The 19,207-nt window shown below is 32.5% G+C and overlaps 2 protein-coding genes across 7 annotated transcripts in view; both read left to right on the forward strand.

Moving 5' to 3' along the window:
* Pngl (N-glycanase Pngl) overlaps positions 1-19,207 on the forward strand; it is a 492,631-nt gene that overhangs the window by 446,752 nt on the left and 26,672 nt on the right. Inside the window, exons 1-2 of one of the 4 annotated variants that reach the window (XM_089098338.1) lie at positions 8,206-8,499; positions 15,459-15,821. In XM_089098338.1, coding sequence (XP_088954464.1) covers positions 15,491-15,821 — 331 coding nt within the window. In that variant the 5' untranslated portion in view covers positions 8,206-8,499; positions 15,459-15,490. Of the gene's footprint in view, positions 1-8,205; positions 8,500-15,458; positions 15,822-19,207 lie in introns of those variants that run through there. The other 3 variants (XM_089098335.1, XM_089098337.1, XM_089098336.1) reach the window with 3 other exon arrangements.
* Positions 6,581-19,207, forward strand: part of LOC148946274 (E3 SUMO-protein ligase PIAS1-like) — a 506,129-nt gene continuing 493,502 nt past the window's right edge. For 2 of the 3 annotated variants that reach the window (XM_089098339.1, XM_089098341.1), the window contains exon 1: positions 6,581-6,665. The gene's annotated coding sequence lies outside the window, so the exon portion shown is untranslated. The remainder of the gene's footprint in view (positions 6,666-19,207) is intronic. The other variant, XM_089098340.1, reaches the window with a different exon arrangement.

Genomic DNA, 19,207 nt, shown 5'->3' on the forward strand with positions numbered 1-19,207 from the left:
GCCAGAAAAAAGATTACGGATGCTTGTTTATTTGTTTTTTTCCCCAGGGGTAATCGTATTGACCCAGTCGTCCTAGAACATCGTAGAAGGGTTCATTGGAACGGAAATTAATGGGTTCTAGTGCCCTTTTTAAGTGACCAAAAAAATGGAGGGCAACTAGGCCCCCTCCCTCGCTAATTTTTTTCTCAAAGTCACCCAATTAAAATTTCGAGATAGCCATTTTGTTCAACATAGTAGAAAATCTAATAAATATGTCTTTTAGGATTACTTAATCCCCACAGTTCCCAGGGGAAGGGGTGCAAGTTATGATTTTTGCCCATTGCTTACATATAGTATTGGTTATTGGGAAGTATACAGACATTTTCAGGAAGGATTTTTTTCTGTTGGGGGGGGGGGGGCTGGAGGAGGGGATTAATCGGGAGAATATTTCCGTGGAGGATGTTTCTTTGGGGTAAGGGACATTTCTATGAAGGGGGCGCCGGACTTCCAAGCATTATTTAAAAAACGATCAGACGAAAGTTTTTTCAACTGAAAATAAGAAGCAACATTAAAACTTCAAACGAACAGAAATTATTACGCATATATGGGGGTTCTCCCCCAAGTCAATACCTCGCTCGTTACGCTACAGTTTTTTTTGTGCTTTCAAAAGAACTATCTATTCTAATTAAACGGCCTTCGTAATTCAGGGGTTTGTGAATTAAATTTTTTTTAATTTTTAACGTAAAGAGCGTGGTACTGACTAAGGGGAGAACCTCCTCATATACGTAATAACATATACGCAATAAAAAAAAAAAGCGATATGGCTCAATAGTAATCGGAACTTTTAAAAACGGAATTTTGATGTAAATAAATGTATCAAAAGAATGGGCTTATAATGCTGACTGTAAATATATAAATTTTATTAGGTTTAGTATTACTCATCAAAGGCTACGAGCCTGAGAAAATATACCTGATCTTTAAAGAGGGGGGAAACATACCCTACAAGTGAAAGAATTTTAATGAAAATCACATCATCAGATTCAGTGTATCAGAAAACCCTATTACATTGTTTTCAAGCTGATATCTGCAAAAACCTGCAACTCTATATTTTTTGCCAGAAGAAAAATATGCAAATATAAAAGTTCGTTACATAAGTTAATTTGTAAATTACTTCAGAACCAAATTTAAAGAAAGCCATTTAGCAAAATAAGAGTAAAATTTTTATGCAAATTTTGTTTACTTATTTAATGACGGTAAGCTAAAATAAAAGCTGCATTAACTAAAAAACGATCAGAAATTAAATAAAAAAAACAAGTTTTTTAAACTGAAAGTAAGGAGCGACATTAAAACTTAAAACGAACAGAAACTATTCCGAGTATGACAGGGGCTGTTCCCTCCTCAACGCCTCGCTCTTTACGCTAAAGTTTGACTGTCTCACAAATTAATTTTTTAAAAAAATAAAAAAACTTTAGTGCAAAGAGCGAGGCGTTGAGGAGGGGACAGCCCCTTTCATATACGGAATAATTTCTGTTTGTTATAAGTTTTAATGTCGCACCATACTTTCTGTTTAAAAAACTTGTTTTTTTTTTATTTATATCTTACTATAACGAACCTCTTAACGAATTTTCATTTTTCTTGTTTTGAAATGGAGGGTTTGAGAGGAAAAGGGAGATGGGAGGCAAAAGAGGATTAGTGTGGCCCTTTTAGGTTTAATGTAAAAAAAAACACTAGAAACATATTCAAAAGAAGGATAGCTTTCAAATGATGTGGCTATCTTAGGTTTAACGTAAAAAAAAAAACGCTAGTAATACATTTAAAAGAATAGCTTTCAAATGATATTCTGTTTTATGCTATTTAAAAAAAATTAAACAACCTCAGTTGGCCTACATATAGACCAACTCTAAAACAATAAAAATAAAATATAATTGAATATAGTCATAAAAAACATAATGTGAAAGATCCTGATAAAAAGATTTCAAAAATATAAGTCTTATGCAATTATTTTCAAGCCAAATTTGCATTTGCCATATTTTTATGTGGGAGATCCTGATATTCAGGAGTCGGGTGGTTTATGGAGCTAGGACATTCCTAGGCAAGGAAAACTTCTCCATTTAAGATATATGTTACAATAACGAATCTTTTTACGAAATGTCATTTTCCTAGTTTTGACATAGAGGGTTTGAGAGGAAAGGGGAGACGTGAGGCAAAAGTGGATTTGTGTGGCCCTTTTAGGTTTAATGTAGAAAAGAACGCTAGAAACATGTTCAGAAGAAGGATAGCTTTCAAATGATGTGTTGTTTGATAAGCTTTGATAAAAAATGAAATACCTCATTTGGCCTACCTCTAGACTACCTCCATAACAGTAAAAATAAAATATAATTGAATTTAGTCATGCAACACATCATTTGAAAGCTCCTGACATAAAGATTTTAAATATCCAAGTCTTAAGTTTTTAACCAAATTTGAATTCGCCATGTTTTTGTTTGGGAGGTACTTATATTCAGGGATAGGGGGGTTATGGAGCTAGAGCATTCCTGGGCAATGAAAACTTCTCTATTTAAGATATATCTTACTATAACGAATCTCTTTACGAATTTTCATTTTTCTTGTTTTGACATGGAGGGTTTGAGAGGATAGGGGAAATGGGAGGCACAAGAGGATTTGTGTGACCCTATTAGGTTTAATGTACAAAATAACGCTAGGAACATGTTCAGAAGAAAGATAGCTTTCAAATGATGTGCTATTTCATAAGCTTTGACAAAAAATAAAAGACCTCATTTGGCCTACTTCTAGACTACCTCTGTAATAGTAAAGATAAAATATAATTTAAAATAGTCATGCGACACCTCATTTGAAAACTCCTGATATAAAGATTTTAAATATCCCAGTCTTATACAATAGTTTTTGATCCAAATTTAAATTTGCCATTTTTTTCTTTGGGAGATCCTTATATTTAGGGGAAGGATGGTTTATGGAGCTAGGACATTCCTAGGCAAGGAAAACTTCTGCATTTAAGATGGATGTTACTATAACAAATCCTTTTACGAACTTTCATTTTTCTTGTTTTGACATGGAGGGTTTGAGAGGAAAGGGGAGATGGGAGGCACAAGAGGATTTTTTTGGCTCTTTTAGGTTTAATGTAGAAAATAAGACTAGGAACATGTATAGAAGAAGGGTAGCTTTCAAATGATGTGCTGTTTCATAAGCTTTGACAAAAAATGAAAGACCTCATTTGGTCTACCTTTAGGCTACCTCTTTATCAGTGGATATAAAATATAATTGAATATACATTTGCACAGACTTATTTGATAGTTGTCACCGCACGCGTTTTTTATTTACAAATCTTGTACAATATTTTGTTATCCATCGCTAAACTTTCCATAGGGTTCTTCGTGGGGTAATTTGATTAATGGTTTGAGGGGTTTACGGAGCTAGGGCATTCCTGGGCAATGAAAACTTCTCTATTTAAGATATATCTTACTATAACGAATCTCTTTACGAATTTTCATTTTTCTTGTTTTGACATGGAGGGTTTGAGAGGAAAGGGGAGATGGGAGGCAAAAGAGGATTTGTGCGGGCCTTTTAGATTTGTTTCAGAAAACAACACTAGAAACATGTTCAGAAGAAGGGTAGCTTTCAAATGATGTGGTGTTTGATAAGCTTTGACAAAAAGTAAAAACCCTCATTTGGTCTACCTCTAGACTACCTCCATAACGATAAAAATAAAATATAATTGAATATTGTCATGCGACACCGCATTTGAAAGCTCCTGACATAAATATTTTAAATATCTATGTCTTATGCAATAGTTTTTGAACCAAATTTGAATTTGCCATGTTTTTCTTTGGGAGTTCCTGATATTCAGGGGTAGGAGAGTTTATGGAGCTAGGGCACTCCTAGGCAAGTAAAACTTATGCATTTAAGATTGATGCTGCGATAACGAGTATTTTTACGAACTATCAAGTATCTTGTTTTGACAGGGATCGTGTGAAAGGAAAGTTGAAATCGTAAATACAAGGGATTTTTCGTGATGCTGTTAGGTTTACTTCAAAAATCAATGCTAGGAACATGTTCAGAAGAAGGATAGCTTTCAAATGATGTGCTATTTAATAAGCTTTGACAAAAAATGAAAGACCTCATTTGGCGTACCTCTAGACTACCTCTGTAATAGTAAAGATAAAATATAATGGAATATAGTCATGCGACACCTCATTTGAAAACTCCTGATATAAAGATTTTAAATATCAAAGTCTTATCGAATAGTTTTTGATCCAAATTTAAATTTGCCATGTTGTTCTTGGGGAGGAACTTATATTTAGGGGGGGGGTAATGGAGCTAGGGCATTCCTGGGCAATGTAACCTTCTCTATTTAAGATATATCTTACCATAACGAATCTCTTTACGAATTTTCAGTTTTCTTGTTTTGACACGAATTGCTTGAGAGAACAGAGGAGATGGGAGGCAAAAGAGTATATGTGTGGCCTTATTATATTTGATGTAGAAAACAACACTAAAAAAGTGTTCAGAAGAAGAATAGCTTTCAAATGATGTGCTGTTTGTTAAAATGTAACAAAAAACAAAAGACCTCATTTGGCGTACCTCTAGACAACCTCTGTCATAGTAAAGAGAAAATATAATGGAATATAGTCATGCGACACCTCATTTGATAACTCCTGATATAAAGATTTTAAATATCCAAGTCTTATCCAATATTTTTTGATCCAAATTTAAATTTGCCGTGTTTTTCTTTGGGAGGTCCTTATATTTAGGGGTAGGATGGTTTATGGAGCTAGGACATTCCTAGGCAAGGAAAACTTCTGCATTTAAGATGGATGTTACTATAAAAAATCCTTTTACGAACTTTCATTTTTCTTGTTTTGACATGGAGGGTTTGAGAGGAAAAGGGAGATGGGAGGCAAAAGAGGATTTGTTTGGCCCTTTTAGGTTTAATGTAGAAAACAACGCTAGGAACATGTTCAGAAGAAGGGTAGCTTTCAAATGATGTGCTGTTTCAGAAGCTTTGACAAAAAATTAAAGACCTCATTTGGTCTACCTCTAAACTACCTCTGTAACAGAAAAGATAAAACATAATTGAATATAGTCATGGAACACCTCATTTGAAAGCTCCTGATCTAAACATTTTAAATATCCAAGTTTATCTAATAGTTCTAGATCCAAATTTAAATTTACCATGTTTTTCTTCGGGAGGTACTTATCTTTCGGGGTGGGGGGTTTGTGGAGCTAGGGCATTCCTGGGCAATAAAAACTTCTCTATTTAATATATATCTTACTATAACGAATCTCTTTACGATTTTTCATATTATCTGTTTTGGTTCGGAAGGTTTGACAAGAACGGGGAGTGAGGAGGAAGAAGAGTTTTTATGCAGCCCTTTTATAGTTGTTTCAGAAAGCGACGCTAGAAACATGTTCAGAAGAAGGGTAGCTTTCAAATAATGTGCTGTTTGACAAGCTTTGACAAAAAGCAAAAAACCTCATTTGGTCTACCACTAGACTACCTCCATAACGATAAAAAAATAAAATATAATTGAATATAGTCATGCGACACCTCATTTGAAAGCTCCTGACATAAAGATTTGAAATATCGAAGTCTTATGCAACAGTTTTCAAACCAAATTTAAATTTGACATGTTTTTCTTTGGGAGATACTTATATTCAGGGGTAGGGTGGTTTATGGAGCTAGGTCGTTCCTAGGCGAGGAAAACTTCTCCATTTAAGATGTATGTTGCTACAACAATTTTTTTAAGAACTTTCAATTTTCTTGTTTTGACATGGAGGGTTTGAGAGGAAAGGGGAGATGTGAAGCAAAAGAGAATATGTGTGGCCCGTTTAGGTTTAATGTAGAAAAAAACGCTAGGAACATGTTGAGAAGAAGGATAGCTTTCAAATGATGTACTGTTTCACACGCTTTGAGAAAAAATGAAAGACCTCATTTGGCCTACCTCTAGAGTACCTGTGTAACAATAAAGATAAATTATAATTGAATATAGTGATGCAATACCTCATTTGAAAGGTCCTGAAAAAAAGATTTGAAATATCCAAGTTTTATCCAATAGTTTTTTAACCAAATTCAAATTTGTAATGTTTTTGTTTGGGCGGAACTTATATTCAGCGGTAGGGGGTTTATGGAGCTATGACATTCCTAGGAGATGAAAAATTCTCCATTTAAGATATATCTTACTATAATAAATCTCTTTACGAATTTTCATTTTACTTGTTTTGACAAGGAGGGTTTGGGAGGAAAGGAGAGATGTGAGGCAAAAGAGGATTAATGGGGCCATTTTAGGTTTGATGTAAAAATAACCTTTGCAACATGTTTAAAAGAAAGATAGTTTTTAAATGATGTTCTGATTGATAGCTTTTGAAGAAAAAATGAAGCAACAAAATGCGTTTGCCTCCACCTCAATAGGCCTAACAGTTAAAATAATATTTTTTTAATATAGTCATGTAACACCTCATTTGAAAGCTCCTAACAAAGGAATTCCAAATAATAATGAAAAATTCTCTCAAAAAAAATACTTATGTAATTATTTTTAAGTTCATGCTTATAATTGTACTTTTAAGTAAAATATCAAAAACAGCAAAAAAATTCAAAAATTTGGTATCAGTTGAGAGCTGTAAGTGTCAGCAGTTTTTTTAAGGATAATTTTTATTTTCAGAGCTATAGGGTAAGCAATTTTAGGTCAGGGAGATAAACCCGGAGATGGGAGCCAGGAGATAACTTCATCCTGGTCTATGGGAGGGGTACATCAGTTTAAACAAAAATAATTCCAACAGTAGTATATAAGTGATATCTAAAATAAGAGAACATGATATTATCTTTGGGCTTATCATAGGCTATTTAATAGGCTTAAAATTGAATTTCCAAATCAAGTAATTATTAAGGAATGTTCACAAACAGCTTAAAAAAGGCACAGAGTGTTATGTTCACATTATTTGTAGGTCAGTAAGTAAATATTTTGCAGTTCATATTATTAACTTACAAATAAAGTGAACATAGGCTACCACTTGATCGCTTTTTATATGCTCTTTATGAATAATAATCATTTTTGGGTAAATTTTTACCAAATCATATTATTGACTTACAAATAAAGTGAATATACCACTCAATGCCTTTTTTATGCTCTTTATGAATGTAATAATCACTTCTATTGGAAATTCAAATTTAAGCCCTTTTTTAGCTCTTGAAAATGACAAAATATATAGGGTGTAAAAGGCTTAAAACATCTGTTTTAAACTTACTGTGTCATAATAAATCTTTTTTTTAATCCACAAGCACTGACTGTCCACAATTAAGTTGGATAAATGAAAGTTATAAAATAAATTTTGCAATATTATGCTGTTTTCTTCTTCTTTAATGTTGATAATATATATATATATATATATATATATATATATATATATATATATATATATATATATATATATATATATATATATATATATATATATATATATATATATATATATATATATATATATATATATATATATATATATATATATATATATATATATATATATATATATATATATATATATATATATATATATATATATATATATATATATATATATATATATATATATATATATATATATATATATATATATATATATATATATATATATATATATATATATATATATATATATATATATATATATATATATATATATATATATATATATATATATATATATATATATATATATATATATATATATTTTATATATATATATATATATATATATATATATATATATAATTAACAAAGAAATAAAAAAAAAATGTACCTGAAAAAATCAATACTGTCATCAGCCTTGTGCAAAAATTTAATTGTAGCCTCAAACAACTTGATTTTGCAACCTTTACAACATGAACTTGCTTTGTTATTTTTGATATTTTGTTGAAAATCCATTTTTGAACGTTTGGTGTTAAGGCAGAATAAAACAGCATAATATAGCAAAATTTATTTTATAACTTTCATTTATCCAACTTAATCATGGAAAGTCAGTGCTTGTGGATTAAAAAAAGGATTTATTATGAAACAGTAAGTTTAAAACAGATGTTTTAAGCCTTTTTACACCCTATATATTTTTATAGTTTTGTCATTTTCAAGAGCTCAAAAAGGGCTTAAATTTGAACTTTGATAGAAGTGATTATTATATTTGTAAAGAGCATAAAAAAGGCATTGAGTGGTATATTCACTTTATTTGTAAGTCAATAATATGATTTGGTAAAAATTTACCTAATTTTGTTGCAAATGAATTTTACCCCTGCCCTCAACCCCCTAATGTACAAATATATACCCTGAATTGGTATATGTAGGGGTTGGGGTAAAATTCATTTGCGACAAAAATGATTATTATATTTAGAAAGAGCATAAAAAAAGGCATTGAGTGGTATGCTTACTTTATTTGTTAGTCAATAATATGAACTGCAAAAATCTACTGGTCAGTAGCCCTACTTAAACTACCCCAAATTTATCAGTAACTTAGGTAAATGAAACTCTCAGAAATGGATCCAGAGACTTTATGATCCCATAGGAAGATACATAAAATACCTGCTTCCACTCTCTCCCTTTAAATGATACTACCCTTTTTCAATCTATTTTATGCACAAGAAACCTTGAGAGCAACATCTAGAGTAAGACACCCCATAGTGTAATGCTTTTGATTTAAAACAGGTTGATAAGGTCCCAACTACAAAAAGCAATACTACTCTTGATTTAATTTGCACCAATCTTTCAAAGTTTTGCAAACCCATCTTCACTCTTCCCCTTCTAGGGCAGTTGCCACTTTAGCCTTCTCCTATCTCTGCTGGCTAAAGTTAAACAGTTTTTTTTTCTATAACTGAAACCACTTATAGACCTCTTATTGACTCAGGACTCTACAATTTTGGCTCCTGGATTACTACTGAAAATTGGTTCACTGTGTATCAAACAAATGACATTGCCTGCTTGACTTTGTCCCTCTAAAATTTATTGAGGAGTAATTATGAATCCCACTTTCCTGAGAAAAAATTGAAATGTGTTCTACAGATAAAACTTATGTTACTGAGTCTTTTAAAAAACTTATAAGAAAAAAAAAATCAATTTTTTCAAGGCAAGTTGAATTACTGAGCCTAATAGTCTAAGGAAATTCCTAAAGAAAAAATTAAGAAAAGCAGCTTCTAATTATTATAATAGTAAAGTCAAAGATCTATGTTCTAACAAGCCCAGGCAATGGTACAGAAAAATAAAAGAAATATGTGGAAAAAGTCCTTCTGAAGTTAATTTTCATCTCCCTAAACCCCCTAATAAGACTGCCAACAATTTGAACTTGTACCTTGCTTCCATTTTTCAAAGTCTCCCCCTTTCACTGGCTCAAGACCAACCATTCCTCCTTATACTTCCTTCCCCTTTATTTATCCCTCTGACATTATAAATAAAATCCTAAAGCTTAGAAAATCAAGTACTTGTCCCCTGGACATCCCAGTTGACTTAATTAAAGCCTTTTCAGACAAAATTGCTGAGCCTTTATCAAATATTTTCAACCAAGTCACAAAATTTGGTAAATTCCCAAGTTGCTGGAAACAAGGTTTTATAAGACCTGTCCCAAAAAAATGCACCAGTCTGACTTTTGTCAACATTTGCAACATTACACTCACTTCAGTTTTTTCCAAACTCTATGAAGGTATCCTCTGTGACTGGCTTAAAGTTAAAATTTTTCCACATATTGACACCCAGCAGTTTGGTAAGTTAAGGAAAACTTCCACCACCCATTACCTTGTGCACTTAATGCATACCATCATAAGTAATCCTGATAAACCCAAATGTATGGCTGAACCTTGTCTTAGTTGATTTTCAAAAAGGTTTTGACCTGGTTGACCACACCACCCTAATTCGTTCACTACTCGTTAACTTTGAACTTGATCCTCTGTTAGCAAATATTGTTATATTGTTTCTTTAAAATATATCTCAAGTTGTAAAATACAAAAATATTTTTTCTAACCCCCTCCCTATATATTGTGTAATTCCTCAAGGAACCTTATTGGGACCACTTTTAGTTTCAGTCATGATTAATGATATTGGTAAGGATTTCCCCCAAAGGTGGAAATACATGGGTGACTTGTCAATCCTTGAAGTATGTCACAGGAATACTAAAAGTGACCCCTTCAAAATCCTAACCCACATTTGGGATGAAGCTAAGAACCTAAACATGATAGTAAATTCCACTAAATCAATTATAATGACAATAAATTTCTTGAAATCCACTCCTGCTTTCCTTTACCCTATCCCACATAAAATGCTTGTGAAACATGTTAAACTCCTTGGTGTCACAATTTCAAATAACCTTAAGTGGGACATGCATGTTTCTAATATTGTCAAACAAGCAAATGTTTCATTATCTATGTTAAAACTTTTAAACAAATTTTATTGCCCTAAGATGCAATCCCTCCATGTTTATTTATCAGGCTGCTATTAGAATATGCATGTCCAGTGTGGCATTTGAATCTTTCAAGCAAACTTAGTGACAAAATTGAGTTTGTCCAGAAGTATTTGCTCAGGATCATCTACAAAGAGAGCAAAATTCCATACTCCTTCCTCCATAAATCCGAACATATTACCACGTTAAAAGAAAGGAGAGAACAAATTTGTTTGCATTTTGCTAAATCTGCAATATCTAATCCTTTTACTGAGGATATCTTTCCTGATTTACATGACCCCATTAGAGCCCGATTCCCTCACTTAGCTTCCTTGGCAATTCCAACGTGTTCTCTAATCCATACCGTTACTAAGAGGTTCCGGAAAAGTTTTATCCTCTATTTTGGAGTGCCTAAATAATTCATGAACTATGTTCAGTACCAAAATTAACTTTCCCGTCCTTTATTTTAGTTGTTGTGTTTGCTCACAATAATCATGCGTCATTTTTTTTCTCTTTATCTTTGGTCACTGTTATTTTGCCCTTTTAGGATGTTTATTTATGCTAAATTTTATTTTTGACCTTTAATTTTAAATCCATTGACCTTTAATTGTATTCTTTTCTTTAATTGTAAATATTTCTTTTTGACAGTTCATTTGGCTTGATTCTAAGTTTTTTTTTTTTTTTTACTTTTAGGTATTTGAATTTGAATACAAATTCGGCAATGTTTTTCTTCTTGCCTGTGATTTTGTTTTATCCCCCACCCTTTCTCCTTCTATTTTTGCCATTATTTACACTTGGACTTGGAATTTTTTATTTTTTTTTGTATTAAATTTCTATTGACCATTTTTATGCTTGATTGGTGTTTCTTTTCTTGCTGGATTATTTGGTTCTTTGTTTTGATTTTTCTGTTTCTTTTTGACATATGAAGCAAATTCGGCTCTATTAGAGCTTGTGATAGCCTTTGGAAAATGAATATTATCTTATCTAAGACCCTCAGTGCTTTAACTGTGCCTAGACTTGTACTAATCTTGGACAAATATCTTGATTAGAATGTATCTGTCCTAAACATAAATAATACTGTTCAAATCAGGTGAAAGGAAAGTGTTTTCAGACTCAAATCTTTGCCTAATCTTGACTTGTAAGATTCCAAAGTGTTGAAAGTTTTTGATAGCTGCTCCTCTGAAGGAGACATGCTACAATAAAAAGAAGGACACTTTTAGATTGCAAATTCTGGTAAATTTTTCAGTTATAAAAATAGCTAAGAAACTTACTAATAAAATAGGTAAGAAATAGACTTACCTTTTGAATCAAAATTCCATCCTGAATCCAAATATAACATTCATTTGTTTTAAAAACTCCCCCCTCCTAATCTACAAATATAGTCTCTATCCCAAATTTTACATGTGTTATGAATTTTATTGTTTTCAAAAACTGTTTAATCAATTTGAAGAAAAGAGTGAGTTACAGAAAATATAGTATATATATATACAGCTCAGGGTTTAGATTTGCACATAGGGGAGGGGGAGGGGTTGGATTCCCTTCCAATACAAATGAAGGTAAGTATGGAGACTGGTCTAATACTCAGCTATGGATTAGGTGAGGAACCACTTGATGCATTTTTTCCATTCTTTCTAAATATAATTGCTTTACATTGAAATTCAATTTAAAACCCTTCATGGAGCTTTAAAGATGCTGTTTGTGTCCAATTAAAGGTTGTATTTGGTCATTTGTCGCTCTCATTTCAAATCTTTTACCTGTAAATTGAATCAACTGTGATGAAACCAAAAAACACATGGGAAATGTCTGGTTTTGGCTGCATATTAAATAAAAAAACAGTTTTTTGTTTTACTGAAAGTAAGGAACAACGTTAAAACTTAAAACGAACAGCAATTATTCCGTATATGAAACGGGCTGTCCCCCTCTCAACGCCTCGCTCTTTACGCTAATGTTTTTTATTGTTTAAAAAAATAGACTTGTGAGAAAGTCTAACTTTAGCGTAAAGAGCGAGGCGTTAAGGAGGGGACAGCTCCTTTCATATACGGAATAATTTCTGTTCGTTTTAAGTTTTAACGACGTTCCTTTCTTTCAGTTAAAAAACTTGTTTTTTTTATTTAATTTTTGAACATTTTTGAATTAATGCAGGTTTTGATTTTCGCTCACCGTACATGAATAATCAAAACAAAATGTGCATATTAATTTTACTTTTATTTGGTTAAATGGCTTTCTCGAAACTTGTTTAATTTTATTTACGAACGTTTTTATTAGTAATAAATACACGTAACTTACGGATTAACTTACGTAACGAACTTCTATATTTACAGATTTTTAATACGTATATTAGGGGGTTCGCCCCCTAGTCAATACCACGCTCTTTCAGCTGAAGTTTGAATTTTGTTCCAAATCTTTAAAAATGACCCCTTAATCACAAAGGCCATTAATTAGAATAAATAGCTCTTATGAAAGTACTAAAAAATCTTTGTCTTAAAGAGCAAGGTATTGACTAGGGGATGAACCCAATCATATACGTAATATTTTCTGTTCGTTTTAAGTTTTACTGTTGCTCCTTACTTCCAGTTGAAAAACTTGTTTTTTTAAACTTAATTTCTGATCTTTTTCTTTAATAATGCTGGGAAATCTTGCGCCCGCTTCATAGGAATGTCCCTTCTCCCATGAAAACTTCCTTCATGGAAAGATACTCCCATATTACCCCCGACCCACCCACCCCTCACCTACCAGAAAAAATCCCCCCTGAAAACGTCTGTATACTTCCCAATAACCCATACTATATGTTAACATTGGGTAAAGTTCATAACTTTTAGCCCTTCCCCCAGGGACTTCGGGGGATTAAGTCATTCTAAAGGACATAGTTATCATATTTTCAACCATGCTGAACAAAATGGCTATCTCAAAATTTTGATCAAGTGACTTGGGAAAAAAATGAGCGTGGGAGGGGGCCTAGTTGCCCTCCATTTTTTTTGGTAACTAAAAAAGGGCACTAGAACTTTTAATTTCCGTTCCAATGAGCCATCTCACTATATTCTAGAACCACTGGGTCGATACGACCACCCCAGGAAAAAAAAAACAAAAAACAAATAAACACACATCCATGATCTTTCTTCTGGCAAAAATGCAAAATGCCACATTTTTGTAGATAGGTGCTTGAAACCTCTACAGTAGGGTTCTCTGATAGCTGAATATGATGGTGTGATTTTCATTAGGGTTCTATAATTTTTAGGGGGTCTTTACCCTTTTTTTCTAAAATCAGCCAAATTTTCTCAGGCGCATAACTTTTGATGGGTAGGATTAAACTTTATGAAGCTTATATATTTGAAATCAGCATTAAAATCTGATTCTTTTGATGTATCTATTGGTATCAAAATTCCGTTTTTTAGAGTTTCAGCTATCATTGAGGCGGGTTTCTCCTTACTTACAGTTTGTTACCACAAACTGTTTAATTGGTACACTACAGAGGGGTGGGCTGTGATAAAGTATATTGGAGCTCAAGTTAAAATGTGCAAACCACAATTATTCTGCATATTATGAAGTAAGAATTATTCTTCTTAACTCTTTTCTAGCCACTATAAGAGAATATGGTATCATCTTAATGGGCCCATTAAGGGAATAAATTTGAATTTCAAATTAAAGCCATTTTTATATTTGGAAAGAGCATAAAAAAGGCATCAAGTGGTATATTCACCTAATTTGTAGCTCAGTAATGGACAGGTTGTTGTATTTACCCAAAAGAGTGTTATATTTGGATTCATGATGAAATTCTCATTCCAAATTTATGTCTATTTCTCAGCTATCTCAGTTGTGAGTTAGTGAGAAAATTTATCAAAATTTTAGCTCATTTTCATAGTTTAGTTTGTGTTTTTGACAATCTGGCCTCAGCTCCTAAGGTCTTACAGAGCCCTAGTGTATATAAATAAATTGACTAACAATGAGGAAATTCTTACTAGGCCTATTTAATGTGCAGCAAGTATCAATGAAGGATATTTCCATTTTCATCTATATTTTTCAATAATTTTTTATCAACTAAATCCCACCCAGAATTATGAAATAAAAATAAAAATGATGTTCTGATGTGAAAGTTAGAGCTTATGTGAAATTCTCAGGTTCAGACTGTTTCAAGGTCAAGAAAGTCTTAGAGACAACTGGGGAGATGTTTTTTGTACTTAAACAAATTTTCCATTGCTGAGTGAAAAACAAAATAGAATTTTACAAAATAATGGTTTAAAGGTAGCTTTAAAAATTAGCAATAATTTTAGTAGTTTTCTGAATTCTGAAAAGAATCAAACTTCAGGGGTGTTTATCAGATCCTATACACCTGCAGAAGCTCCTGTGTTGGACATGCTAAACAGAATTAAAAAAAATAATCAAGAATTTATTTTGTCAACCTAAAGCAAAACCCAAACCTGAAAATTTTACACCAGCTCTATCTAAATACTTTTTAAATTCCCAGACAATAGTATTATGTTTGAAAATGTCACTTTTATTTCTTGGGACTAGGGTTTAATTGTAATTTTTAGGAAAATAATTGAAATTAAAAAACAAAAAAATGAAAACATGGCTTTGAATTGAGATGCAGGTGAATTTGGCTTAAATTCAATCTATGATAACTTTACCACAGTCTAATAAAGTAAATTTTGTTTCTCTTGCTACTTTTGGCCTCTGTTTACCTGACGAACCTTCACATACAAATCAAGCCAATAAACTGGAAACTAGGAAATCAAAGAGATTTGCATCTGTAAATGCTTTGAAAAAGATAAGAGCATTAAATAATATTTAATTAGTTTTATGTTTTGTGTAAATGTTGATTTTTTATTTATATTACTTTAGTTTATCTGCTGAAGACAGCCACTGTATATGCAACAGGAATATCCAGAGATTTTGCAGTTGTTTCACTGTCAAATAAAAGGATTTGTCTCCATTGAACTGTTAGTTGTATGCAAATGCCTCCAACCTCAGTTCAGAGTTGGTTTAAGTGCTTTATAGTCGATGCTCTTCTTTCTAATCCCAGATGAACTTACATTATTTTTTTCGTAATTTAGAACCAAAAGAAATTTTAAGATTTCATGTAAAGATGGAAAGACAACTAAGAGAACAGTTTTCACGTGTTCTTTTATATGAAGATAAAGAATTGCAACAGAAAGCTAGAAGCCTGATCCCACTTGAGATCCTGGAAACTTTGGTAGAATCCCAGATAGAAGCTCTGGTGATGGATGAAAAAATGAAAGAAACTGATGTGTGTAGAAAAAATGTTTTGCTACATTGCCTCTTGACGTGGTTTAAAGAAGATTTTTTTTCCTGGTTTGACATTCCTGAATGTTCTAACTGTGACCTAAAAATGTATGCCATTGGCTTGCTAACACCTTTACCAGAGGAATTTCTCTATGGAGCTATGAGAGTTGAAGGTAGTTTTTATTTTTATACAAATTATTTTGCCTGTATTTTGCTTTTTACATTTACAGTTAATTATTTTTTACATATTCATTTTAATCTTTTATTTTCACTGTTTTGTTTTCTTCTTCTGCATTTTCCTTTATATTTTTGGAGTAGATTACATTGTTATCACTGGCCAAGGCAATCATTTTATTTGTTTAATATATATTGTATAGAGAAGCCTCATCAATTCAAGCACATTCAAATAGCTCTATATTCTACAGCTGTATTCTGTTATTGTGAAAAATTTTATCAGGATCAAGAAAAAACCAAAAGGATTGGAAAGTTCTTGATTCCACAGGATATGTAGTTTTTTTCGTAAGTGACTTCCTCAGTCCTTTGTGTTAAATTCTCTTTACCTTTCTTAGAATATTGTATATGACAAGTAGCCTACATCTTTTCCTTAAATAAAAAATATATAGAGTTACACCACGTCACTCTTTACTAAGTACCATTGGCGTCGTTACAGGGGGCAAGGGGAAGGCAGTTGACCCCTCCCCCACTAATGATATTGAGAAAAAATGATTATACAGCCCATGCCTCTTGACTCTCTCGATTAAGACCCCTCTTACTTTCCTGATCTTATGACTTACTTTAACCTATTCTTACTTTCAGTCTCTGGTTAGCAATTTTCAAGTGAAAATTTTCATCCTTCGTTGGAAAATATCCCTGGATACACCTAAAAATCTTTATTTTATCCTAAATTCCCCTCAGTCCGTATATACAAAATTTAGTCTCCATAAGAAAAGTGGTTTCCCCTAAGATAGGGAGAAATCCCTGGAAGTGAAAGACCAACCTTTAATGTCATGAAACTTACAAGATTTTCTTCTTTAATAAAAAGGCTAAAATTTTTCTTTCTTTTATGAAAAGCAAGGTAATTTGGTCTTTAAACTGGAAGACAGTGATTCACATGCATCTTTTGACAAGTTTAGGCTATTTAATTCACCTTGGTTAAACCATCGTAGAGTTGATAATATTTTCTTGGAATCAGCAACTTGAGTTAAATCAGAAGACTGACTGCTCATCCTCTTATAGCTCTGTTAGCTGTTGAAGTATTGGAATCATCACTTCTTTTGAGTGAGGGGTTGATTGTCTTCCCGACTTGTAATCAGGATGATACCATTCATTATGGTTCTTCTCATTGATTCAGTTTCATCAGAAGACTGACTGCTCATCCTCTTATAGCTCTGTTAGCTGGTGAAGTATTGGAATCATCACCTCTTTTGAGTGAGGGGTCGACTGTCCTCCCGACTTGTAATCAGGATGATGCCATTCATTATGGTTCTTCTCATTGATTCAGTTGCATCAGAAGACTGACTGCTCATCCTCTTTAGGTCTGTTAGCTGGTGAAGTATTGGAATCATCACTTCTTTTGAGTGAGGGGTCGATTGTCTTCCCGACTTGTAATCAGGATGATGCCATTCATTATGGTTTTTCTCATTTATTCAGTTGCATCAGAAGACTGACTGCTCATCCTCTTATAGCTCTGTTAGCTGATAAAGTATTGGAATCATCACTTCTTTTGAGTGAGGGGTCGACTGTCTTCCCGACTTGTAATCAGGATGATGCCATTCATTATGGTTCTTCTCATTGATTCAGATAATGTTTTTTCTGACAGAAACAATGGCTATAATAATTATCTGTGGAATCCTTCTATTTTTAATTTGATTAATTTATGCATAGTAGCAAAAACTAAGCATCCAATGGAATATTTGACTTAAGATTTACGTATTGCACAATATATTCTATCAACTTGGATGATTTATTTCACTAGATTCCCTAGAAATACAAGTTGTTTAGTAAATCTTCAGGGTTCAGCTCCTACTAGCTTGCGATGGTGTGTTCTAGCCTAAGTGTAATGGCTTTGGTGGAGAATCATAAACAAGCTAAAATGGGTAGAGGCAACCAGTGGTTTTGGGACAATGGGTTTTTGTGCTGATTTCATATGAACGTTGTGCCCCGTGTTCAGCTGTATCATTTTTTTGCTTAACAGCAAAAATTTTTACAATGCAAGGTTTTAGTGGATTGTGCTGTTTTAAGTGAAAGCCATGGATTAAAAACAGATTAAACAAAAATATTTATTGCACTATATCACACAGTTTTTATTTATTACATTGAAAGAAAGGGAAAATTTTTATCAATTTCACCAGCTACTTCCTGAATACTTCGAAAACTTGTTTTTGTTTTCATTCTGGAATGGATTTTTTAAAATTCTTGCAATAATCATGTGGATATCTCATTTTCATGGAAGAAGTCTTCCAAACATTTAATATTCTTGTGAAATTTCTCACCCTGTTCCTCACTAGCATCTGCTAAATTATCAGGAAAACATTCCATAAATGGTAACCCCTAATGCACACATTAAACAGGGTCTGAAACTATTAGGCATCTCGTTTACTAGTTCAGCTTAATTTTTAGCCTCACATTTGATGAGAAAATTTGAATAACTGAAAAAAAACTTAGTTTTTAGGTAAACTTAATTTTTAGATAAAATAGTTCAACATAAATTTTGATAAATGAAAAAAAAAAAAAAAAATGAAGCACAACCTTTCGCTCAACTTCATTCTTTGAGTGTACGATGTTAGTCAAACCAAAAATTGAAACAATTCAAATTGATTTCAGTAAAAATTTTATTCACGATAGTAGTTTAAAATCAGGCATGGATTTTGTACTAGAAACTCTATTAGTAAAATCCCTCCTATAAAGCTATGCTTCGGCGGTAATATGATTCTAATTCAAGAAAACGTCAGATACTTGGGGGTTATTTCAGATAGAAAACTACTATGGTCTCCTCATATTACTTACAGAGTGAACGCTGCTAAACAATACTCCAGCTGCCTCCTTAGTATAGCTAGATCAGCATGGGGTCTAAACCGTCAGTCCTAAGAGTGTTGTATAAAAGTGTTATTGAAAGTACTATTGTGTATGCCTCTCATATATGGATTGGTGCAATCAGGAAAACGCAAATAAGGAAAGCCCTACTTTCAGCTCAAAGCCCTTCCCTGATTTTGATTTCCAGATCTTTTAGAACTGCTTCAAGTGAGATTATAGCTACCATTTCTGGTGTACTCCCCATGGACTATCAGGCTTTTGAAATATCCTTGTTATTTTATTTTAACAAAAGTCGTTCTAATGTGTGGTCAAATTTCTCACCCGCTGTATTTCCATTATTTGCCAGTATCTTTAATAGTTGGCGGTATCTTGGACGAAGTCAACCTAGCTTTTTACGTGCCTGTTTGATGGCTCTTACAAGACAAGAATTTTGTGGAATCGGGCTGTGAATTTTGGCTGCCTGTGGCAAGCGTTCCTGTCTATATTCTATTTTTCTTTTGTGGCGCCAAATTTGAATTGTTATCTT

Source organism: Artemia sp. Qi Xiang Cuo, chromosome 12 (assembly GCF_049724085.1).
Source record: "Artemia sp. Qi Xiang Cuo chromosome 12, ASM4972408v1, whole genome shotgun sequence".
Lineage (NCBI taxonomy): Eukaryota > Metazoa > Arthropoda > Branchiopoda > Anostraca > Artemiidae > Artemia > Artemia sp. Qi Xiang Cuo.